This window comes from Pteronotus mesoamericanus, unplaced genomic scaffold, assembly GCF_021234165.1.
Source record: "Pteronotus mesoamericanus isolate MK-2021 breed Mesoamerican mustached bat unplaced genomic scaffold, CSHL_Meso_final contig_74, whole genome shotgun sequence".
Classification (NCBI taxonomy): domain Eukaryota; kingdom Metazoa; phylum Chordata; class Mammalia; order Chiroptera; family Mormoopidae; genus Pteronotus; species Pteronotus mesoamericanus.
In genome coordinates, this window is record NW_026555247.1 from 10,625,324 (window position 1) to 10,652,345 (window position 27,022).

General features: G+C 36.4%; 1 protein-coding gene across 2 annotated transcripts in view; it reads right to left on the reverse strand.

Annotated features, from left to right (window-relative positions):
• CDH2 (cadherin 2) overlaps positions 1 to 27,022 on the reverse strand; it is a 207,507-nt gene that overhangs the window by 44,591 nt on the left and 135,894 nt on the right. For both annotated transcript variants that reach the window (XM_054583491.1, XM_054583492.1), the window contains 5 exons: positions 15,827 to 16,053; positions 14,004 to 14,150; positions 12,119 to 12,274; positions 7,788 to 7,932; positions 5,012 to 5,184 (listed from right to left, as the gene is read on the reverse strand). In XM_054583491.1, coding sequence (XP_054439466.1) covers positions 5,012 to 5,184; positions 7,788 to 7,932; positions 12,119 to 12,274; positions 14,004 to 14,150; positions 15,827 to 16,053 — 848 coding nt within the window. The remainder of the gene's footprint in view (positions 1 to 5,011; positions 5,185 to 7,787; positions 7,933 to 12,118; positions 12,275 to 14,003; positions 14,151 to 15,826; positions 16,054 to 27,022) is intronic.

Consider the following 27,022-nt stretch of genomic DNA (forward strand, 5'->3'; position numbering starts at 1 on the left):
ATTCTGCCTCTCCTCATATTTCTATACCATGAGTCACTTAGTACTTATCTTGATGTTAAATCCCTATTAAAACAAACAAACAAACAAACAAGCTTAATTTAGCCCTGGTTGGTGTGGTTCAGTGGATTGTGTGCTGGCCTGTGAACTGAAAGGTCGCCGGTTTGATTCCTAGCAGGGGAACATGTCTGGGTTGCAGGCCGTGTCCCCCATTGGGGGTGTGTGAGAGGCAACTGTTTCTCTCTCACACAATGATTGTTTCTCTCCCTCTCTTTGTCCCTCCTTCCCCCTCAATAAATAAATAAATAAATAAATATCTTTAAAAAAATAAAAAAACCCTTAATTTATCATCACTTGCCATATACATAACTGTAAAAATAAACACAATACAATCCTTGTACTCTGGCAATTTCCACTTGGTGGGATAGTACTTACTCACAATAAAAGACATGTGGTTTCTGGTTTTCTCTAGAGGTTCCCTGAGTATCAATTAAAATTATTATACCTGTGTACCACACTTTTGAAACACTGAACTAAAGCAATATAAGTGAATAAAGAGGGGCGAACACTCAGTGATTCATTTAGCAAATACTTAATGAGTGTTTACTAGATGTGAGGTAATGTAGTATTTACTTGAATAAAATAATGAACAAAGTCAGAGACGGACTTGCTGCCATTAGTGAGAGAGACATTATTATATCATGGAACCAAATATACAATGTAACTGTAGTAAGAATGGGAAGGAGTGATCTGAGAAACCTATTAAAGGTTTCTGAACCTTAGGGGCATCTGAACCTTAGTCCTCAAAGCCTGAGGGAGGAATGAATGTGAGAGACACACTGAAGGTAAAGTGAGAGGAACCTGATGACTTAATATCAAGGTGGGTTAATGGCAACATATGTTAAAGGCAAGAATACCATTGCCTTTGAAGCTAAGGAGAAGGTGGCAGTGTTCACACGAAATTGGAAATTCATCAGGAATCACAGATTTAGGGAGACAATTGGTCTGCTTTTGAATGCATTGGACTAGGGCCTAAACATTTAAGTAATAACGTCCTAAGAACTTATAAGGAAAGTACAGGTTTGTAAACTTGTTCAAATCCTTAAGCGCTAAGTCCCATTTTTGAAATGGGGCTGACTACTACCTTCCTTATAAGCCTTATATTTTGAATGCTAAATATATGTCGACATTCTTCTAAGGGCCTTGATATTAATAAAAATAATTAGCACTTGAGATTGAGCACTAACTATGTGCCAGGCACAGAGCTAAGCACTATATCTTATCTTGCTTAGTTCTCACAATGAGACAGGTAGAGTTTTTAAATCTTTATTTTACAGATGAGGAAAGCAAGGCTTGGGGAGGCAAGGAGGCTGGCCCGTTGACACCCGGCCATAAGGAACAGGGACGAGATCTGAGCCCAGGTATCTCTGAGTTCAGAGTCTGTAGCATTAACCACCCTACCTGGTCTGTGACTTCCAAGAAAGTCATAATATATGTGTGGCACGTGAGCATCCTGGAGGGGGTAAGTGGGCAGAGAGCCGAATTTTAAGGAGATGAGGAAGGAGTGGGAGTTGAGCAGCGAGTATGAGATTCCCTCTGAGGAGTCTGGTGTTAAAAGGAAGGAGGAAATCTCGTAACATGAATATTTCTTCAGGGCCCCTGTTCAGGGTGAAAAGATGAGGGACACCCTGGCCTCCCTGAACACCGGACAAAGAATGCAGATGTCATGTCTCTGGAGCACAGTCTTTGTATTTCTAGGGGAATGCACAGGCTGCTGTGGGTTCCCAGGAGAGGGGGGAGGGCTGGCTGCCGGGGAGTGAGGACTCGCCTGCTACGGAGACAAGAAAGGAATCTTCAGGCAGAGGGAACGACAGGAACCGAGGATATAAAACTTCAGATTTGTAGAAGAAATTGCACGTGGTTGTATGAGCGGTTGGGCGTCCTTTTCTCATGAGTAGGAGGCAAGAAATTCTAGGAGGGTAGGTAGGCTGAAGGAGGCTTTGGGGCCAAGGTCACAGACGGTCTGTAATGCCACGTTAAAGAATGGCATTCCTGACTTCACGCTATGCGTTGTGGAGAGTCATTTTACCATAAGGAAAAATCAGCATGTCTGTAGATTATGGAGGAACCTGCAGGGCTTGCAGGAAGGAGCCTGTTGAGAAGGGAAGACTAAGCCAACAGAAGCCAGAACATCCTTCAGGGTAGAACTCGGTGTTGAGGGCACATGTAAAAGGAACATTGGGCTTGGAAAACAGAAGTATAATTCCTTCTCTGCCATGAGAAAAATTATGGTAAGGAGTAAAAGTAATAGTGCTCACGCAGTAGATGCTGAAGCTGGATATATGATGGCAATGGGGGAAAGCAATATCTAATATTTATTGGGCACCACACGGACTGCTTTCTGCTTATGTCACATAATCCTTACAACCATCCCACCAGGTAGGTTAGATTATCATCCCTGTTTACAGATGTGGGAGCTGAGGTTTCCGGTTAATGCAACGAGGTCAAATAGTCTGGAACAGGCAGAGCCAGAATTCTAACCCAGTGAAGCAGAGAGGGGTTCTTTAGTAGGCAGGGCATAGACACAAAGAGAAAAGGGTGAAGAAAAGGAGAAAAGGCCAGAACTAGGCAAGTAATGCAATAACTTGCATTAAGGTGGAGACAGAAAGAAGGAAGGAAGGAAGAAAGACAGGCAGGCAGGCTCTGATATGTGGTGGGTACAGCTTAAGTCTGGAAAATCTGAAGAATTATTTTTTTTTTTTTAAATCTAGAGATTAAGAAAAATAAAAAGCTGAATCTTAGTACTTCAATGATTAGAAGTTCAATCACTTAAAGGTGTCATATATCCTGGGAGAATGATAACTGAAATTACTTTTAACAAAAAGAAAACTGTAAATTCTAATAGAAATAAAAGAATCTGAAGCCTGCATGAGGCCTAAAGAAGAGTAATTTATTCCTGGCTCCAGGCAGAATTACCATAAACTATCCGAGAGAGACACATTTTTTTCTTTGTTAAATGACTTTTGGAAATGAAGGTTTTCCATAATTTTCCCTTCTAACTCATTGTTGTGTTTAATAATTTTGCTGTCAAGAAGTTATTTCTCATACCATATCTAAGCCATGATTCTACAGTTTCAAATCCATTTCCACGTTCATTTCATCAGGGGGTACTGAATAGCTGCTTCTGCCTAGTGAAGGGTTTACTTACCCATGCCTATGATCTGACTTCAGATTTTCAGTCTCTAAACTAAAAAGTCTCTTTGATTTTTAAATGTGGTTGGTCTGCTTTAGTAAAACTAACATTCTCTATGCTTCTTTCTTGTCATAAAACAGCCAGGCTAGATGTGCTATGAATATTACTGTATGGAAACAAGATGAAGCCTCATTTCTGTATCTCACAATGCAAGTGTGAATGAAAAGAGAAATACTACGATTGGGAGATGAGTTACACTACTTAGTATGGGAGCACTCTGGCCTGCAAGAAAGAATATAAAAAATATACCATATTCTCATAAAAAACACGGCATTCATGCTCAGTTTATTGGCATTTAAGAATAGTATTTCATATAGCGATGGAAAAGATGAAAAGACATCCAAGTTGTGATTATCACTAAGCTAAAAGTACCACTGCAAAAGCTAAATTTCAACAATCCCTAACACAAACTATTCCTCGGGGAAAAAAATCATCGACACCTGGAAGTTAATAGGTACGATGAAATAAAAATATACACCTAACTCCTAAGTAAGGCTCTGAGCTCAGTTGTGAACAAAGTAATCTTAATTGGGTTATGTTACTTTATTAAAGTGCTTCTAGCACTATCTAGCATATATATAATTAATTGTAATAGTAATGTTTTCTTTGATCCACTTTAAGTGAACACTACTAGGATAATAAAGTATCACAAAAACCAACTCCTAAAATTCTTGTCAGTAACATTTATTATGGTAGATACAATGTTTCATATTGATGTACATAATTTGAGGTCTCATTAAGGCTGACTTGGCCAGAAATCTACAAAACACCGAATCCTTATCAGCTGGCACTGGTAACTCACTCATAAAATAATGGTAAATAATAACAATTTCTGAAGAAAATGGTAAAAACAGAATAAAGCTGTAAATGGTTCATTAGGGCTGGAGATTTCAGAAAAGAAATTAAGGATGGCTTGAATTGGAACATAAAGAAATAGAAGGTTCAGGATCAAGAAAAAGGTGCAAGATGTTTCTGGTGGAAGTAATCGTGAGAGAAAACACAGAGGTGTGTAGGAGCATGGCAGGTTGGAGTCTGTCACAGTAAGAAGACCACCTGGAATTAACCGAAGTACCCATTCCCTCTCAGGTTGTGATACTACATATATCAACACCATCAAGTTTTATGCTTTTTCACCAAAGTACTATGCCAGAAGAGTGTTTCTTTCCATTTATAATTTGAAAGACTTGTCAGTAGAATTAATGCAGTTATTAGTGTTTGAACCTGTTAAATAAATTAATCTTAGAGGTAAGGGGAAAGTTCTAATAACAAAGATAATCTCCTTGATAATCTCCTTTGTAGTAAACCAGGCTCTGCCACAGAGGCTACCAAAAGATCTAATCACACATATATTATTTGTAGCCTCTTAAAAAAATGAATGTTAATATTTATCTTGAATTTATACACACATTATTTGGGCATGGTTTTTAGTTCAATCCCTCACAAAAAAACAACTTAAAGCCCAAACTAAGAAAATGTCAACAATTTTAAAAATTAGATACTACAGGTATCTAATTAACTTAAGTCAATTATCATGCTACATATTATAAAGGCTAACAACATCAGACTGGCAATGAATTACCTTGTATACATATATTATTTAACCAATTTGAAGTTTTGTAGAAAATAGTGCAACAGATTTCCTAGTGGGAATTAACACTGAATAATATCATGGATGTATTATTACCTGGAGATAAACTGTATGCGATACCATGTACCTTTAAGATTAAAAACAATTGCAAAGACAGTGTTTGGTTGGCTTACTTCTCTATCAAGTCCAGCTGCCACTGTGATAATATCACCAGTCTCATTGTTGATGGTAAACATGTTGGGCGAAGGGGTGCTTGGAGCCTGAGACAGGATTCTGTACCTCAACATCCCGTTTTGGGTATTTGGATCATCATCATCAATAGCAGTGACCGTCATCACATATGTTCCTAGACACAGCATACATGGAAAATGAATGGTCACTCTTCATTTCAGGGTCTTCGACATAGAAGGTATATTTACGTCTTCATTCAGTCTCAATTCCACTTTTTCAAAAGAACATTTAATCACTTAGACTTGATTAAAAACACTATTGATAATAGCAGTACTCACTTTAAAAAAAAAACATGGCTTAGTAGCTTGAAAGGAAAATTGTAAAATGTTTATACACTTAAAAAATGTTTATACACTCAATTATTCCAAAACTAAGAAGACAAATTCACTATTTGATTCAAAGAAAGGATCACTTCAGACTTTCATTTATAGAGAATGCAAATTAACAAGTAATACAGATGCCCTTAGCAACATATATTATGGCTGCTGATTTCTTCCCTCTGCTGTATTTTCTGTAGTTTCTTCTGTTATGCAGTAACATCTGAAATCACATGCTGAGCGTGACTCTCCCCAGTGCCTAAGTCACTTTCCGAAAGTAAGCTGTGTGCATAATGATGAACACTCCATTTACTTAGGTCATAAGGAATCATTCCATGCATTACTGTTTTGGTACATTGCATAAGGGTTCGGCATTGTGGTTCATTATTTCGTAGGAGATTAAAAGAACATTGCAACAAGTTCAAGGGACTTCAATTTATTAGCTATTTTGAAAGGAAGTCTACAAAGCATTAGGATAAAAAATAAGTTCAAATTAGCTAGACAAACTATAATTTACAAGTAGAAAGAAAAGTAATTATTATTTAACATGATTTGTTCTGTGGGATATCTGTAAGAACTGGACTACAAAAAAGCTCTACATTAGAGCCTTTATAGTTGCTCTTTCTTTTATATGGTAACTTTTTGCCCCAGAATTAACAAGATGTGGTCACATTGTTCAAATTGCTTTGCAGAGTCTGAGCCTCTAAAGACAACCTTTTGGTTGTCCCTACACACCCTTTCATTCAACTTCGTGCATTTGCTTGCTTGAATGTTTCCTCCCGACTAGAATTTAAGCTCCAACGGGGCAGGGACTAGCCTGTCACTGCTGTATCTATGGTGCTGAAACAGTGCCTAGCACAAAGCACATGCTCTATAAACATTTGCTGAATGAATGAATTATTAAAGCAAAGTAGTATGTTTCAGAATCTTAAACCAAAATACTGACTGCAATGCAATTTAACTCAAGATTCATATTATCAAACCTTGCCTAGAAGGATGTTTTCAAAGTTACAAAACAACCACAGGAAATATACTCATGAAATGTCTCTACTTCTAATGAGCATTTAAAATCTTTCACTTATGGTAGATGTTATGGAAATTCATGGTCAAATGCATAGTAAATATATCTTTAATTTTTTGACAATTTTTGTGAAGCAGTACTTTTAAAAATGTTCGAAATAATAGAAGAAATAAAATAATTTTAAAAAGGCAAAAAACATTTGCAGGCAAAAACATAAAACCCAATGTTTATTATCTTTAGAATATGTGTAAAAAATTTGCGTTTTATTAAAGCTATGTGAAACTGGCTTAGGTTTTACAGTATTTTAAAATAATGAAACAGACTAGTCTGAAAATGTGACTCAGAAGGAGCCGCAAATGGTTGAACTTGCTGCATAGCCCACCTTCCCACTCCAGCTGCCCCCACCGAACTGGGATCTCTTCTCCGAGGATACAGGCAAGTGAATTTAGGCCAAGAAAAAAAAATACCAGTTAAAGGCATATTTGGTTATATCTATAAATTGGCTTATGCACAAGGGAGCTACATAACTTGTATAGATGGCAAAGGCAAAATGAGCACATTTTAAATGTTTTTTTAAATTAAAAAAATAACATAGCTAATTAAATTTCTCTAAACACCAAATTATCTCAGGGAGGCGGGCAAAACCTTTCCTTTCACCCACTTGATACTGACGTATTTTCTTGTCCACTAATTTTCACATTAAATAGGTCTTTCTAGGCTTGCTGTTCAATCCTAGTCAAACGCCACTTCACAACAGTGGGAGGCTTTTGGCAACTGCGGTCTCTAGGCTGGGTCACTCCACAACACTACTTGAAAAGCGAGGGTGGCAGGTGACTTTAGAGTCCCTTGGAGAGTAAACACCTGGTGTGGCCAGAGGGCAGCAATCACAGCTGTCACCGAGGCCCTCCCTGCGCTGGGTTTTACCTCATCCTCTGGGCCCAGCAACACCAAATACCTTTTAGACTCTCCAACTGCATTTTAGTTGCCGCGATGCCTAATGAGACATAATCTATACTTTATGAACAGACATCCTTTCCTTCTCATTCTCACTTTCTAGCTGCCGTCACTCTACAAGCCCTAACAAGAATGAAAGGATCCTCTTACAGATTCCGTAGTATAGAGTCAGTACGGAATCATAGTATGCTGTAGTCTATTTTTCAAAGGTGGGAAAATTCATAGAGGGCAGTGGAATGATGTTTTTCTGTTTTCTCTCTTCAATCAGTTCTTCCCTAAGTTACCTTCCTTTCTCCGTAAGCATTAGGAATGGAAGAAAATGACACTAAAAGGCTCAGACCATGTCTCCTTTTCTTGATTATATAGCGGTGCTGCATTACACCGCATTTCCTGAAGTAATCTCCAAATTATTGTCTTCAAACTTACCCGGCTTTGATCCCTCCGGAACTGTTCCATTCCAGACCTGGTGTAAGAACTCCGGTCTGTTATCATTCATATCAATTACATTGATGACAATGTCAATGGGGTTCTCCACTTGATTTCCATTAATATCCACGGCATGTGCTCTCAACTGTAAAAAGAATTAGAAAACAAAACTATTGAACAGACTTACGTCTCGAGTGAGCACATAAAATATACAATCACCACGCTATCAAAAGAGCATAGGTGGTCTGAGAAAAACAGAAAAACGAAAGCTACTCTTTCCATCAAAATTTAAGTTATCCAAACTCCATAGAGAGTAGATATCGTAGCAAAAAGCCCACAGTGACTATCTGCCAGGGGTTGTGCTGGGAGTTTTATGGATTTTAACTTAGTTAATCCAAATAAAAAAGACTCAGGCACAAATGACCAGCATTTGAAAGTGAAAAAAAAAATCGAGCTTCAAAAAGGCTAACTTTCCTTTAATGGCAGAGCCTATATTTGAAGCCAGTTGTGTTTAGCTCCCAAATCCTTTTGCTAAATCAGTACATATGATCAGGGTAATTAAAAATGTGGTACTGACACAGAGTAGTCATTTAGTTCAAGGGAAGAAAAGAGAATCGAGAAGAAATTGTGTATAGGGAATTTTAACATTATTTTTTTTATTGTAAATGGTATTCATAAACATTAAAAGATAAGCGTTCAAAGTACATGAATATATAAAACAGTTGTTCCTCTCCCAAGCACAAAAATCTCAGTTTTGTAGATATTGTAGAAATTTTATCTTTTTTTTTCTTTTTAAACAAATATAATCACTCAGCTACTCTTGGCAGAATATCTTCAAAATCTTTTCCTCAGTACATAGAGATCCATTTCATTCTTTTCAATAGCTGTGCAGTGTTCTATTGAATTGTTTATCTTTTTAGTGGGAATGCTTCTAAGATTTTCCTGTTAAGTGTGATGCTGGCAGCTGGCTTCTGTTGGATATTCTTTATCAAGTTAAAGAAGTAGGGACGTATTCCTTCTTATTTAGAGGTTATTTAATACATAAAACAATGTGAATTTTATTACTCCCTTTTCAACACCTATAGAAATAATCCCTTATCCCCCTTGACTTATTTAATATATTACATTAATAGACTCTTAATACTGAGCCATCCTTCTAATTCTATGATTAACTATTTTGTTATGAATATTGCTCTTTTATGTGCAAAGAGTAAGAATCTAGAGAGCAAGAATTTATCCCAAAATTGTCTGAAAACCATCTCCCGAGTCTTAACTGCATCATAAGATAGTAAGAATTCATACAGGAATAGAAATTCAGAATTTTTTGTGTGATCTTATTTATATTCATAAATTAGAGACTAATCTAAATAGAGACTGGTCTATTGTGTGCTATCTTTATCAAGTTTCTCTATTATGTTTTTTTAAATTTTCTTTTTTTTTTAATTAATTAATTTATTTTTTCAAATACATTTGTCTCTGCCTTCCCCCACCACTTTCCCTTGCCCCCTCCCTCAACTCTTCCCCTTTGGTTTTGTCCATGAGTTCTTGCTATATGTTCCTTGACTTTCCTCTTCCCTTCTTTTTCCTCTGCCCTCCCTCCCTCCTTCCATCTTGTCTCTGTTGGTTTCTTTTCCTTTCAGTGTTGCTGGTCTTATTTTCCTTGCATCTTTGTATTGTTGGTTAGGTTCCGCTTATAGGTGAGATCATATGGTATTTGTCTTTCGTCCCCTGGCTTATTTCGCTTAGCATAATGCTCTGTAGTTCCATCCATGCGGTCGCGAAGTGTAGTAGTTCTTTTTTTCTTTCTGCTGTGTAGTATTCCATTGTGTAAATGTACCATAGTTTTTTGATCCAATCATCTACTGATGGGCATTTAGGTCTATTATAATGGCGCTGTTTTTGTGAAAGGTTTGAAAGTTTTACTTCTTTCTTTACATTTTAGAATATAAAAAGCATTAGAATTACATGCTCCTTGGGGAGGCTTACTCTACCATGTATCAATATTTTAATTATGACCAGAATCTCATAAAATTTAAAAAGTTTCTACTAGTGCAAAAATTTAACAAATATATTAATGGGCAAAATTAGAATCTAAAAACAAACACATACAAATATGGAATAAAAATTTTTAATTACTATGTGTAGATGATGAATCAGTGGGAATACTAATTCAGTCCATGGGGCACTGCCTAGCCACAGAGGAAAAAGCAAGTGGCTCTACAGCCCACAGAAATTTGGGTGCAAAAAGAAACCGCCGCATTAAATTGGGGAGATTAGCATGTTGGAGTTGGGAAGGCTTTTCTCACCACCTCTAAAACCAGAATGCATAGTGACATCTAAAGAATGGACTTTACTCTGTAAAAACTGTGAGTTAGAGTAGCATAGAAATTATTAACAAAGATTAAAACAAGCAACAAAAGGTGGACACTATATGAAAATCATGCATTAATGTCCCTGATAGATAAAAGGCTGTTAGTAACAGTAAGAGAAAAAGATAAACAACCCAAAAGAAAACTCCACGTAAGAAGAGGGAATTCACTTTGATGGACAGTCAACTTATGCAACTTAAAACATTAAGATAAACATACAAAAAATACTGGCAATAAATAATGCCTGGAATTGATCATGGAGTAGAGAAAATATATCTCCTATATAGTGGGCAGGTGGTGAAACACAATACAACCATTCTAGGAAAATTTTACTATATGTATCAAAATAATTCAAATTTAAAGAATTTATGCCAAGGATATAATGAAAATATGTACAGACAGATGTCCATTGTTATATATACTTGCAAAATAAATTCAAAAGCTGGATTACTCAAGTATCCACCAACAGGTAGTTAAAATTATGTTATATTCATTCAACAGAGTAATTTGGAGCAATCAAAAATTATGATTTAAGTAAATAATTTTTACTGACATGGAGAGATGTTAAATCTTATGATTGCAAAATGGCAAAAGCTGGTTTCAGAGAATGGACCCAGTTTCAAAAGAATACATTCATCAATCTATGGATAGCAAAACATCTTACAGTGTATGACCAAAATGTTTTAAAAACTTTAGTTTTATGTACTAGGATTACGGATCATTTTTACTAATTTTTAATACTCTATTTTTTTAAGTTTTATTTTTATATTATTTGAAAAATTTCTACAATGTGCATATATTCTTCTAAAACAGAATGGCACTTTCATCAAAAGTTTTAGTTATTCATGTTGAAATTAAAGAAGTAATAACAATCAATTTAGGTTTCTATATTGAACTCATGAAAACAATTGTTGAAATCTTATTCCAGGAAAATATGCAAGTGACAATAAAAAAATGAAAAAAGAAACAAGCTTACTGGAACTGAGTATTTTAGTGTTAGGTAATTCTTGCATTCTAAAAGACTCAATACAACATTATTTTTAAGTTGGAAAAATCAGTTTCAAATATATACAGGGTGGGGCAAAAGCGGGCTTACAGTTATGGGCACATGAAACAGAATTTATTCCTGCATTATTATTTATTAATTATTATATTATTTTCCAGACAACCAATTGTAAACCTACTTTTGCCTCGCCCTATATATATTTAAAAATGTAAACATGTAACTATATATAAAAGTGGTTATAACTCAATAAGAAAATAAGAAACAAAAATTAACATAAGAAATATAACCAGTTAGTATATCTAGAAAAGACTGCTCATGCGGACCGACTGGTGAAATGGAGCATCAGCAGCACGAGGAGGGAAAGGGGGACCTCAGTCCCCAGCAGGCGCGCCAGAGTGGCAGTCCCTCTGGAGGGAACACTGCCAACAAACACAAAACAAGGATGTGCTATCCACGTTCTAGGTCTCCACAGAATGGTAATAATAATACCAGCAGGAACAGATGAAGTGGCAAATGGCAACTATAGACATATATTAATAAGAAACTGTTCTAAAATTATAAATTATACATTCAATGGAATACTATACAGCTATTAAAAACCTGATCCCTACATAATTTGCAAGCAACAGTTTTCACCCCCTACATGTAAATTTGTTCTTATATGTTCCTAGCCTCATGTCTGAAAGCAAGTATCAACAAGTAAAAAGTAACACAATTTTGGGCAATCTCACTGTCTCTTCTGTCTCTTCAGTACTTTTTTTTTTTTTTACCACGAACATTCATCAATTCTATGAAAATAGTACCATTATTAATCAATTAAAAAGGCTACAAGTACATTTCACGCATCAAAATTCTCAGAAGCAAGGCTTTAAAACTGAAATGAGAGGCAAATGTTAAAACTCTGCACACATGGAGGAGACCATGAATACACAGGCTATCAGCAGTTGAAGTCTTACATGAAATCGGGCTATCTGCTCACGATCCAGAGGCTTGGTCACTGACAGCTGACCTGAGATGGGGTTGATAATGAAGATACCAGTTGGAGGCTGGTCAGCTCCTGGCCCAGTCACGCTATACCGCAGTGAGAGGTTTTTATCTCTATCAGACCTGATCTGAGGGTCAAGAAGACAATCGCATTAAATGAGAGACTAAATGAACTCATTAGCTGAGTCACAGCATGCCACACCTCATGCCCTTTTTCAGCTACAGACTTACACCGTCTCCTCCCAGAAAACCACTGAAATGTTCCCAGTCCTGTTCCTTGTCCTTGTTTCTTGGTGATAGGCTTCAAAAAGAGATGTTACCTATCAGCAGAAAGACTGGGGGCAATGTTAACATCGAAAAGAACATGCACTAGAAGCAGTGCAAAAAGTCAAAATTAAGGAGTGTCAGTTTTTTTAAACAGTAACAAATTCTATCCTGGAAATTTGCAGGTCGGAATGTTAACCGAATAACAAGTGTTCAATTTAATGAGGAACCATTGTTTACCTTTTTGCATCAGGTAGGTTAAAACAGAGCTCTTTAACCATAATGTGAAAGAGCCTCACTTGGGGACTCTAAGATAATGGGGTTGAGCCTGAACGTCAGCTTGCTGCCCGTGCAGGGCACTATTATCCACCGCAACCAAAACGTCCCATGTCATTTCAGGTTGCACTTGCTACCGCAAATTCCTTATCAATAACAAATCATACAAGAAATGATTTAAAAATATATTTCTACACTCTCAAACATTACACCCATGGGCTCACTTCCTTCTCCTCCAAATACCGCAGTTCCTAGGAAAAATAAGTTTATAGATGAGTAATCATAGGATCAGGCAACAGAAAGGGAGGAAAAAGAATAATACAGAGAAAGGGCCAGTAGAGCAATACTGCTGGATGTGGCAGGAGGAGATATTTATTAAGTAAAACATGTATAGGTAAATATACTTAATCCAGTAATAGAATGTTGTTTATTATCTTTAGTATTAAGGTAAAATTATTTTTTCTCATTCTCCATTAAAGTAGAAACATAAGAAACACCTTTTTTGGGGATTGTATTATTCACTGTTAAAGTGAATTATAATGTACAATAGAATAGCATATACAACACAAAACATGGCTTAAAAAATACGACTTTCAGTAAGTGTGTACTGGAATGCTAAATTCATCATCCACAGAAATATTTATTTTCTAATAAATGGCAATACAATGACTTTTTCTTATTTTCCTTTCCTAACAAATAATAGGTTGCTAATTTTGCTAAACACACAGAGTATCTGTAATTTTTTTTCTCTGCATTTGATGGCATGCATTTAGAGTAACTAAAAAAAACTGACTTTTCAGATTTGAAAGCCTGTATTTTTACACAGCCCCAGAGATTCTGTTAATGGTATCAGAGGTCATTTTTTTCTTTCTTTTAAAAACTCTCAAATGCACTTAGTGCTGGCATTTTTAGCAATGATTGCTCCTTTATTTTTTCTTTGGCCCAAAAGCTATCTATAGAGGGCAAGAAGCATCATGGGGAGTACGGGTTTCAGACAAGGAAGTCAGGTGTGTGTGTTTTACGGCTAAGGGTGCGGCATGGGTGTGAATGCATGCTGGAGCCCGGGCTTCTGTCTTCACAAACTGAACAAACTTTTCCATCCATGGTGTAGAGGAGCTATGGAGAGCTCTGCCTATTAATAACCTGAGATAATTTTAAAAAATGAGAAGAAGCTCTCTATAACAAGACATTTCACCTATATAAAAAATATTTCTTAGTATGTACATGTCATAAACTCTACCTTGTGGGAAAAACACACACATCTCTAACATACACTTGACACATGCCACACAGACAATGAAAATTGTGCCACCATACCCTGACAAGCTCTTGAGGAAACGGTCCTCTGGAGTTTTCTGGCAAGTTGATTGGAGGGATAACCCAGTCTCTCTTCTGCCTTTGTAGGTGACCACTGTGCTTAGTCAATTGTCTTGGGAACACTATCTCTTCAATTTCTTGTGATCCCTTTCCATTAAAATACAAGAAGACATTCCTGAGTACTAGGAGAAATATTTTCTGAAAGTATAGCATTATCAATGGATACCTGAAAGCGTAGAAATCACAGTTTATTATGAACAAGAAAATAAGTCGGGAGGTCCTTTCCTTGTCTCCCTATTAAAACAACAGAAAACATCATAAAAATTTTGGGTTATACTGCTCATTGAAAAACTGAATTCCAAACCATTTATTATGTGGCACAGCTATGCAAACTATTTTCAGTTTCTATAAACCATGTTAGATAGTAGTTAATATTGAGCAAAATTTAATCAGACCCTTTTATATATTTCTCATTAGTTTAAACCACAGTTCAGGTAATGTGCTACTGTACATTAAATTTAGATCTTGATGTGCTAAAATATAATTTGAATTCCAAGAGAAGTTTAATACATACTGCTAAGGAATGTCTCAAATATTTATGACCCTATTAAATCCCACAGAATTAATGCTGTAATTATTCTAAACCTATGTCAGCCATGATGGATGCTGTAGATGACCCACTTTGCACATGGGGTATTAATCTCTGCTGGGTGTCAACATTTTCTTCTGTTTCTCCTTATATCTGTAGACATTTTAGCCATTAGCCCTTGCTGCTTCAGTGAAAATATCCAAGCTGGTTTGCTGGAACACATTGAATTATCAACAACAAAAGCAACTTTTCACTCGATTAGTTACCAGTTTCTCATTTTATGTTACCCAAATGACATGATTTCCCTTAACAGTTAACAGTTTAACAAATTGCATTCCACAAAATGAAAGTCTGACACTGGCATAAAAGAAAAATGATATATTTTCCTGTGATATATTTATTCATATTTAATTACCAGTGTGTATATTGCACTTAAATACAATTAAATACCAGAAATGAATGTGTGTATTCTTATCTCTTACAATACAATATACAAAATGCAATACTCATAGTTCATCAAATCAAAACTTCAGAATATGAATCTGGTGTCCCCTCAAAATGGCTTAAAATTAACTCAAAGAAAGAGAATATTCAAATGAGTAATGTTATAATAACTCTACTGAAGAAGTTATTGTATATTATTTAAAATTCTTAATATGGTGACTTATATAAAGTAACTGCTCAATAAATTTTTGTTGAATTGAGTTGAATGGTACTCTGTCGGAAATGTATCTTATTTATTTTATCTTAGCTTATAGCAGCTTCCACTGAGGGAGTCTATTATTCCTAAAAGTAATGTTGGGAGTATAAATAATTCATACTCTCCACTTGATTATTAAGGGACTAGAAAAAAACCCAGTACTCCTTGCCAGAAATGGTTTCCTGTTATTAATGTAAATCTGAACTTCCCATCTAATAATAAATTTGTCCGGTGAAATCTTGCAAAGGATTATTTATTCTGTGGTTATATTTAACAGCTTGTAAAGCTTCTAAGAAATTTCAAAGACACAACTACTTCTAATTTAACAGATCTTTCAAATACCATTTCGGACTGATTAAAATACATTTGGTCCAAGTATTTCATAAGATTAAAAATACAACAAGATACTATTGAAGTAGCTGAGGTTAATAAAAATTCAAATATTGGGCATCCATTCACGTGACCTAAAACAAAGTATGTATTTTGTTCAAACTGTACAAATCTAATTTTCAAACATGTGGATGGACACTCTACCTTCATTGAGTCCTCAGGCAAGGCTGGCTTGAGGCTCAGCTTTACTGCTACTTGCCACTTTTCCTGAGTCTCTTTGTCTTGGGCATAGATCAGGAACTTCGCGTGCTCGGAGGAGAGTGGGAAGCTTCTCACAGCATACACCATGCCATCTTCATCTACCTTAAAATCTGCTGGTTCGCTGCTTTCATACTGCACTTTTCTTTTTCCATTGCAGTTGCTAAACTTCACTGTAAAAGATAATAAATACAGAAGTCTAATTCTACTCCAAAAGCAAAAATAACTAATAATATCTAAATCTACAGCCTGCTTAGGTTAAAGGATAAAATGTAGTAACATGAAAAACAAAAATTTTATTTTTACATCTTTAAAGGAACTTGCATAGTAGACCATCTGGCTGTGGTTCTGAGTTGTTCCCCAGCATCTTCCTGTTCCAGAGCATTCGCCTTCCCTGCCCTCCCCTGGATCCCGGGCCCTCAGACACACCTACCTCCCCGCTGTGCCTCACACCAATACTGCCTCCCACTCCCTAACAAACTCCGACTCATCCTCCTGTCTTGGCTTGAAGGTCACTGAGGGTAGAACAAGTCCCTTACTCTCAGTCTGCATGCAGTAATCTGAACTCTACTACCAGTTGCAGAGCCATGTCGGACCCCTACGTGCAGACGTATTCCTGAGCAAATTTTCTTAGCTATCTTGTATAGCCTGTGTATCTCCTGAAACAGTCTTAACACATAATTTTTGAATGAGTGATTAAAGGAAAATAGCAATAGCATTTATTAATGTTGAATGCCCACTATGCTCCAAAACCTATGGCAATTAAAAGTGAGTAACTTGCAATTTCTAATCCTCATGGTGCTTATCATGGTTCTATAAAGCATTTAATTTTATACATTTTCAAACAAATAAAAATAAAGGTGTTTATCAAAATAAACTTTAACTGAAAATATCTGTCCTAAGAGTACAAGAATCAATCAACTTATGTCTCATCAGATAACAAAAGTTACACCACGCACTTATAAATGTAGAACTAGACATATTTAAGCCAAAATAAAATAATAAGATAATCAAAGTATTCTTTAGAGATTATTTCCTTTGAAATCCTTACTCATTCTCTTTGAAGAAAAAAATCTATCGGAATAGCATAAAGGAATCAAAGAAAAGCAATTTTTTTTTCAGTTCTGTAGACAAGTGATGGTATGTCCTTACTGCAATTCCATAGGATACATTGTTGAGTGCATTAACAGGTACACAGTACAAAATGTAATCATATACACCTTTTGCCTTTAAAGAATCTAAGTAAATTTATTAATATTCCCACCCCACATATAAATCAATGACAGTTCTTTGTTTTCATCAATATAAATTCACTGAGATGTGCACAAGACCATAGACAATTAATAGGCATGTTTATTTCCCTCAGTAACCATAAATTCCTTGATAACTGTAATAAAATACTTTCCTGGGTATATTATTTTTTCACACAATCCCACATATATCAGTCTTCATCTTTCAAACATTTAAAAATAAAAGTTGTATCTCACATTAAATTGTATTTCACACTAAATTATGTTAGACAACATATCTGTCCTTGGAATAGAAGTATCCCAAAAGATACTTAATTATCCCATCTTACATGACATGTGATTTAAAAGTGAAAAATGGGAATCTTTTCTATAGAGCAATGCCATCTACTGCGTATCTTTTATTACGGACAATGAAATGAAAGAAAAATTGTTTGGGGACACCCTGCTGAGAAATCAAAATAAAAAAACTTAATAATCTTTTTGTATAAAAAGTACCTTTTATATCACAAAAGGTAATCACAAAATTTAAGAACATATAATCTGGATCAGCAATATTACATCCTCTTCTGCATTTTATGCTCATTTTTTCCACTCTAGCAACAACCCTCATCAGTTTACACTGGGATCGTTGGGTCTGCTTCCTGGGCGGTCTTTTCCCTGCCCCAGGTCATTACACTCACTCCTTGACCAAAACTCTGCAGTGATTTTCTCCTGCCTGCTTAAAATCTGAATTATTGTTAAGTAAACTCTCTTACCTAGTATACATGCTCTCTTAATTCTTGTCCACTTGGTATCTTTGGTTTAATTTACATCAGATTCTAACACATACTCTGCCCAGTCAGACAGGATTTCTTGGTCATTTCCCCCGTCACTGTGATCCACACTCCACATGCATTACCCCTTCTGGATTTCACCCACCCTCCCCCATTCTTCATGCCACAGCTACAGAGCCAGGCCACTGCGCAGGGAAGAGTCAACTGGGATGTCCTGATTCAGAAGACAGCGGCCTATGCCCTCATCTGGAAAGGTTCTAAATGTTCCATTTTAATTTTTATTTGTTTTTACATTTCTTGCCCATGGAAACATGTTAGCACTTTATTTTTATTATAACAAATAATGTCTACTTATTAATGGTTTCACGTGACTCAATCTCTCTGTAAGCAGACTGTATACCCATGTTGGTTTCCTGAGGGTGAGTCTTGGTTGGTTCCTTTGTTTCCTATGACACCCAGCAGTGATAGGTACAGTATAAATGTTCATTAAATATCTAAGGACCAGTTTATAGATTAATATCTTACATCTTTTCAAAAAACTGGGAAACTTAGAAGTATGCCCAGCTGGCTATAGCAACACTGAGCAACCACAATAACAACATGCCAGGGACTTCAAATAATTTGGCTTTTTGTTAGGTTGTTCGTAGAGGAAAAAAAACGAACTTGCACTTGTTGAACGCCAAGCATTGAAGAAGTTACTTAAGATCTTAAGATTAGGTTACCTACTTAAACCTCAGTAATAACCCCCTGAATTGGGTGAGGTTATTTCTATTCTACAGAACAGGAGAAAGCTCAGAGAACCATCTATGCCCTGGCTGTCTGACTCCTAGTCTCGCTTCCCCGACAAAGCATAAGGGAATCTATACTCGTGACTAAGTTAGTGAGACCTAAACCTTTAATAAATGATAAAGGTAAAGAAATGACAAAGAGGCTTGATAAATGCTTGTGAAGAGAACAATGCCACGTTAGATCTTTTAAAGAACCAAAATAAATAGCATCTTCAAAAGGAAGTCTTAAATTGGAGATACCTTAGATACCCTACGGAGGCAAGTAGGGGGAGTCCCTAAGGTTGGCATGAATGGTCTGCAAGCAGAGGAGGAAAATTTATTCCTGCTGTTACTGTGACTGACTATTCTGTTAATTTGGTACTCAACTACCTACTTGGATTCAGGTGTCAGAATGAAGCTGGGAGAAAAAGGAGGCCGCCTTTAAAAAGCACATATTAGCAAAGAAGAAAAATAGGTGTCTTTTCCTACAAAGGGTCATTCAAATCCCTTGAATGAGAAGTGGTTGACCTCAAAGAGTCCAACACTGGAGAGAACAGTTTGGCAGAAACTCCATAAAGGTCAGTTATTTAAAGTCAATTAGTTTTTCTATTACCCTTGTGCGACCTAACCTATAACCAGTATGAATTAATTTAATACATATGCTATTAAATTGCTGTGGTTTTTTAAAACAAATGCTAATTCTTATTTGCTCTAATATTAAAACAAGGAAGTTTTCAGCATTATTCAGGTTTAAGTAAATGTTTTGTATTATATAATCCCTTTGTACACACAGTCAGTGGAAACAACACCATAAATGAAAATAGTGCATTGCCAACTGACTACGTCTTGCTCGGTGAAATAGTTTTAACTTCATGTTGTGATTGTGAACATGTATAGTGCCTGGCTCACAGTGAATGCTTGCTTAATCAATGATAACCATGTTTTACTATTTTCAAGTCACACAAATGAAAATACTTATTTCAATGTGTGTTATGGACTGAATTGTGTTCTCCAAAATTCATATGTTGAAGGACTAACTCCCAGTATCTTAGAACACGACTGTCACTGAGATGCATTCTTTAAAGTGGTAATTAAGGTTCAGTGAGTTCACATGGGTGGGGTTTTATCCAAAGTGACTGGTGTCCTTATGAGAAGAGGAAATGTGGACATAGATATGCATGTGCATGGAGGAAATACCATGTGAGGACACAGTAAAAACGTGGCCATCTGCGAGCCAAGCAGAAAGGTCTTTAGAGACCAAACCTGCTGACACCTTGATGTCGGACCTCCAGCCTCTAGAACTATGAGAAAATAAGTTTCTGTTCTTGAAGCCACCCAATCTCTAGGGTTTTGTTATGGCAAGCCTAGGAAACTAACACAATGGTGAACACATGAATTCCATTTTTTAACCATTGGTCAGTATTTACTGCCCATTGTTTTGTTCATTATGACTAAGAGAGAGCTAGGAATCCTTTCTCAAATCTGTTAAGATTCACCTGCACCATTGGAACAGTTGCTGAAATTTACTCAAGAAGAATTTTCTTTTTACAGAAACTTAGAAGTAAATGGAAAAATATGGAAACTGCTATGCTACAAAATCCTAGTTACAGAGCTAATATGTATTCATGACTTATAAATTACATTTATTTATAATCGATAAACTTTGAAAAACGTTTCCAGGGTGATGACAATATATGTGTGCAAAAAATCTGGCGATAAACAACAACAACAAAAAGGACAGAAGCTCCTTGGAAGAGAGAAAAGATATCTAAGAGACATGTTTTAATTATTAAATGATTAAAATTAGATTTGAAATTTAACTTTGAAGATGAAGAAAATAAGGCAAAATCATAGATGTGACTCTTAAAAAGAAATAAAATTTAGTAGAACCAAGCTGTTCTGGTTAGTAAAACATTTTCTTAATGGATGGTAGGTAAAGAACTCTGAATAACATAATGAAAAAGACTTCCAACTTTTGTTAAAAAATATAAAGGAGTTGTATCATTTTTAATATGTTTTTTATTCATTTATTCTATTACATTTGACCCAATTTTTCCTGTTTTGCTCTCCTCTGCCCAGCCCAACCCCTGCTCCCCCGTTCCCACAGTCATCGCCCCACATCATTGTCCATGTCCGTGAGTCATTCACACATGTTCTTTGAATAATCCTTCCCCTTCTTCCCGCCTTTCCCAATTCTCCCCTCTGGCAGCTGTCAGTCTGTTCCATGTTTCCATGTCTCTGGTTCTGTTTTGCTCATTAGTTTATTTTGTTCATTAGATGCCTTTTATACGTGGGATAATATGGTATTTGTCTTTCACCGACTGGTTTATTTCACTTAGTGTAATAGTCTCCAGTTTCATTCATGCTGTTGCAAAAGGCAGGGGTTCCTTCTTTCTGCTGCACAGTATATTCTATTATGTAGACATACCACAGTATTTTAATCCATTCATCTACTGATGGGCACTTAGGCTGTTTCCAACATTTGACTATTGTAAATAGTGCTGCTATGAACATAGGGGTGTATAAGTTCGTTTGAATTGGTGTTTCGGGATTCTTATATTTCCCGCAACAAAATCGCTAGGTCAAAAGGCAGCTCCATTTTTAATTTTCTGATTAAATTCCATATTGTTTTCCACAGTGGTTGCACCAGTCTTCGCTTCTACCAACAGTGCACTAGGGTTCCCTTTTCTCCTCATCCTCACCAGGATTTGTTTGTTGATTTATTAATGATGGCCATTTTGACAGGTGTGAGGTGATATCACATTGTGGTTTTAATTTGCATCTCTCTGATGGCTTGTGATGTTGAGCTTTTTTTCATATATCTATGGGCCATCTGTTATGTTCCTCTTGGAGAAGTGTCTATTCAGGTCCTTTGCCCAATTTTTAACTGGATTGTTTGTCTTCCTTGTGTTGAGTTGTATGAGTTCTTTATATATTTTGGAGATTAAACCCTTGTCTGATGTATGATTGGCAAATATATTCTCCTATACAGTCGGTTCCCTTTTCATTTTGATGATTTCTCTAGCTGGGCAGAAGTTTTTAATTTGATGTAGTCCCATTTGTTTATTTTTTCCTTTATTTCCCTTGCCCTAGGAGATATATCAAGGAAAACATTGCTACGTGGGATATCTGAAATTTTACTGCTTGTTTTTCTCTGGGACATTTATGGTATCACAACTAATATTTAAGTCTTTTATCCATTTTGAGTTTATTCTGGTGTATGCTGTAAATCAGTGGTCTGGTTTCATTTTTTTCAAGTACCAGACCAGTTCTCCCAACACCATTTATTAAAGAGGCTATTATTACTCCATTGTATGCTTGTGCCCCCTTTGTCAAATATTTTTATATATACTTTATTGATTATGTTGTTACCATTGTCCCAATCTTCCTCCTTTCTCCCCTCCACTCGGTACCCGCCATTACCTCTGCCAACCACTCCCCCCCTTAGTTCATGTCCATGGGTCATGCATATAAGTTCTTTGGCTCTTCCATTTCCTATACTGTTCTTAACATCCTCCTGTCTATTCTTAATCACCCAATTTGTACTTCTTAATCTTTGCACCTTTTCCCCCATTCTCCCCCGTCTCCCTCCCAACTGATAACCCTCCAAATGATCTCTATATCTATGATTACCTTTCTGTTTTGCTTGTTTGCTTAGTCTGTTTTTTAGATCCAGTTGTTGATAGTTGTGAATTTATTGCCATTTTAATGTTCATAGTTTTGATCTTTTTCTTAAATAAGTCCTTTTAAAATTTCATAAAATAATGGCTTGGTGATGATTAACTTCTTTAGCTTTACCTTTTCTGAGAAGCACTTTACCTGTCCTTCAATTCTAAATGATAGCTTTGCTGGATAGAGTAATTTAGGTTGTAGATCCTTGCTTTTCATCACTTTGAATACTTCTTGCTAGTCCCTTACAGCCTGCAAAGTTTCTTTTCAGAGATTAGCTAACAGTTTATAGGAACATCTTTGTAGGTAACTACCTGCTTTTCTCTCGTTGCTTGTAAGATTCTCTCTTTATCTTTAATCTTTGGCATTTTAATTATGATGTGTCTTGGTGTGGCCCTCCCTGTGTCCATCTTGTTTGGGATTGTCTATGCTTCCTGGACTTGTGTGTCTATTTCCTTTGCCAAAGTAGGGAACTTTTCATTCACTATTTTTTTAAGTAAGTTTTCAATTTCTTGCTCTTCCTCTTCTCCTTCCAGCACCCCTATGATTAGAACGTTGGTACATTTGAAGTTGTCCAGAGGCTCCTTAGCCTCTCCTCATTTTCTTGTATTCTTTTTCCTTCTTGCTCTTCTGATCGGTTGTTTTTTTCTCCCTTCTGTTCCAATCATTGATTTGATTCTTGGCTTTATCCACTCCACTGTTGATTCCCTGCATTTTTTTTTCTTTATTTCATTTAGCATAAACTTCATTTCTGCCTGAGTCTTTTTTACTGAAGTACCTAATGAGTTCCTTGAGCATCCTAATAACCTGTATTTTGAACTCTGCATCTTATAGATTGTTTATCTCCATTTTGTTTAGTTCTTTTTCTGGGGTTTTGTTTTGTTCTTCCATTTGGGCCATATTTCATTGTCTCCTCATTTTGGCAGCCTCCCTGTTTCTATGCATTAGGTAGAGTTGCTTGGATTTCCTGTCTTACTAGCATGGTCTAATGTAGAAAAGCACACCTGTAGGTTGGATGGGGTGAGGCCTTAGGTAATCACCTGGGCAGGACAACCCATGTGAATCACGCTGATGGAGTCTCCGATACAATGCTTCTGCTCTGTAGCTCTGCATGGGAGAGGGCTCTGAAAAGGGAATATGGCTGCTGCCTGGCCTCTGGAATTTTGTCCAGGAGGAAGCTGTCCCCTGGCACTTCTCTTGATGCCAGATACTTCAGTTGCTCCCCATGTCACTGGTGCGCTTCCAGCCGCTGCCCCAGTGCTGGAGGCCAGAGGAAGTGAGTCTGAGTAAGTCCTATGTCCATTTTGGGCCCTGTAGGAGAAGATCCCTGAGAATCCGGCAGTTTCTTCCTCCACCCCAACCCCCACTGGTTTTTACAGCCAGAAGTTATGGGGATGTACCTTCCTGGCAGAGGAACCCAGCGTGGTCTGATGTGGGGCTGAGAGGTCTGGTTTGGGGCTGAGATTCCTCACTCCCAAGATATCCCTCCTGATTTCTATCCACCACCCGTAGGTGTGGGACCACCCATTCTGTGTCTCTGGGTCTCTACCCTTTCTGCCCATCTGGATGAATGTGACTTCTTTAATTCTTTGGTTGTTGGACTTCAATACAGCTTGATTTTCTGATGATTCTGGGTGATAGTTTTTGTGTATTTTGGCTGTAATTTTTGCTATGGTTGTACAAGGAGGTGAGCTGTGTTTACCTATGCTTCCATCTTGACCACAAGTCCCCCCCGCTTTGTCAAATATTAATTGACCATAGAGGCATGGGGTTTATTTTTGGGCTCTCTATTCCCGTTCCATTGATCTACGTGTCTGTTCTTAGGCCAGTACGAGATTGTTTTGATTGCAGTGGCATTGTAGTATATTTTGACACCTTTAATATGTTTTTTAAGAAAAGGTGATTATACATTTAAAAATAAGGATGAAATACATTCTAAGCAGTGAAACTATTCTGTACTATATTCAGTGGATATATGATATTATGCATTTGTCAAAACATGAACCTGCGCAACAAAAATAGTAAAGCCTAGTGTAAAACCAAGGGCTTTAGTTAATAACATAGCAATATTTGTTGTAACAAACATGCCACACTAATGCAAGGTGTTCATACAGGTACCCCCCACTTTTTGAAAATTTGGGTTACCCCATTTTGCCTTTACGCAAGACCCATAGTAGTACCTGTTTTTGCTAACCAAAAGAAACCTGAAATGAATTTTCCCTTTTACATAAAAGGCAAAAAGGGAAAATAATGTTCAGTGTTACTGCTTTTTGCAGTGATCAGTCACAGGGGCGGCGCACACTCTGAGGAGTGAGAGCGGACTTGCCAGGCTCCTTCCCTGGGAAACTAAACTAAGCATCTCAGCATCAAGCACCATAGTTTTCATCTGTTATGTGTGGACAAGTGTGCTTTGTGTCGATTTATTTTGTGCATCTGTTAGCAAAATATGTCACCCTAGGGTATCAGAAAAGCATAAGATAACTTGTAAGGGTGTTACACTTAGTGTAAAACTGGACATAATTGTTTCAGTTTTGGTGCGTAAAATAAAGACATCATTCCGGCAGAACTGAACCTGCCCGAATCCACCATTCATACTAGTTACACACAGAGAGAGTCTTGAAAGCTGCCCAAAGACACTGTTGGTTCTGCAAGTAGCAAAGTGGTCTCATTTAGTTGGCATCCAATAATGGATACAATGGGAAGACTATATTGCTTGAGTGGATTGATGGGTGTACAGAAGTTTGGTATATATATATATGTATTAGCATTATTTTAGATTTTATGTGTTATTTGGTTTCATTTGGTAGGTTATTTTTTGGGTCTGGGTACACTCAAATTTTTTCCATAGAAATTAATGGTAATAGTTTTTTCATTTTACACCATTTTGGCTTAAGAAAGGTGTCATAGGTATGATCCACTTTTGGGTAGTGGGGGGAAACCTGCAATAGGGGAAAAAAAAGAACTTCTGGGGGTAGGGGATATGCATCTTTCTGTACTCTGTCCGAATCTTTTTGGTAAACTTAAAACTGGTATAAAAAACACTTCCCTAGAGTTGATGGTCTGACCTACCACATTTTAGAAATGTGAAAGGAATGAGTAGCTGTCAATATCCTCAGTCTTGCAAACAAGAGGTCCGTTGTCTCAAGGTGGTATTAGATAGAGCTGGATAGTATAACTGAATCAATAACTTTACATGAACTCCCTAGGTATGGAGATATTGAGTTGGTGTTTCATGAAAGTCATAATATTTTATCACAGCCATATAATAAAGTTAGAATTCTATCATTTAAAAAATAATAAAGAAACTTAATTTGAAATATTCTCCTGACAGAACAATTTTCTTTACATTAACAATTTAATTTTGCCTAAGTGCTCAGGTAACTCACAGTAGAAATTCTAGATTTCAGAACTAAAAGAAAATAAACTTCCTTAAACAACTAATAAAATAGGCTTGATCCACTGGATTATTCAAATTTAAAACTACTCTACACTCGATTAAATGTTTCTAGGTAAAAACATCATAATGTTAAACAAGAAATTTATTATTAGAGCCACTGTGTACTTTACGTAATATGTAGGCACTGTGTTAACATAATTAATACAAATTAAACATCAAGAAAATAATTATTTTAAAGTACTTTATACTGTTAATGCAATACATCAAATTAATGTTAACCATAAAACCATAATATCCTTATAAAATATTAACAGGAAACCATGGATCTTACATATTAAATGTATTAGCAGTTTATTGCACTACATAAACCATATGAATAAAACGGTGCAAATATTAACATAGGGTTTATAATTTTTGCTCAGGTAAAGCATCATATCATATTGGGAAACAATTATAAGGAACACTGTAAAATATTTTTGTGCCTAAACATGCCTTTGACTTTTTAAATTATTTTTCCACATTAATTGACGTTTACAAAGCATGTTGGGAAAACAGTTTTACAGTATTAACAGAAGTTTTCTTATTTATTAATGAATTAGATAGATATATAAATGAAGAAATGGGAGGGAGGAAGATAGGGAGGAGGTGTCTTGAACAGTAGTTTTTCAAATTGTCTTTACTTAGAGATTCCAGAGAAGAATGGTCACTAAGTGGCAAGTCTGCTCATAAATTTGAAAAATCTGCTTAGACATTCTTTTGTCACCCCAGGTCCATTCTGAGTTTAAATTCAAGGAATAATTTGTCTTGGAAAAATTTGGTAGCCATTCCATGGTCTGTGAGCCCTTTTCACACATGCCCAATGGGGTGCACTAGAGACAGACTGGGGCTGTACATATGGACATCAATGAAAAAGTCATTGCATTTTCTTTATAGCATATAGTTATGATAAAAGATGAAATATGAAGTTTTAGGAAATATACTGGCTATTAAATGTACTTAAAAATGCTTTCCATTGCAGCATTATTTACAACAGCCAAAACATGGAAACAGCTTAAGTCCCCACCCATGAATAAATGGATGAAGAAAAGGGAGTATTATTCAGCCGTAAAAAAGAATGCAATCTGGCCATGGGCAACAACATGAAAGAACCCTGAGGTCATTACGCTAGTGAAGTAAGTCAGAGGAAGACAAATACCATGTGATCTCACTTACATGTGGAATGAAAACAAACAAACCAAAACCAAACCCTGAGTGTGGATACATGGAGAACAGCCTAGTGGTGGCCA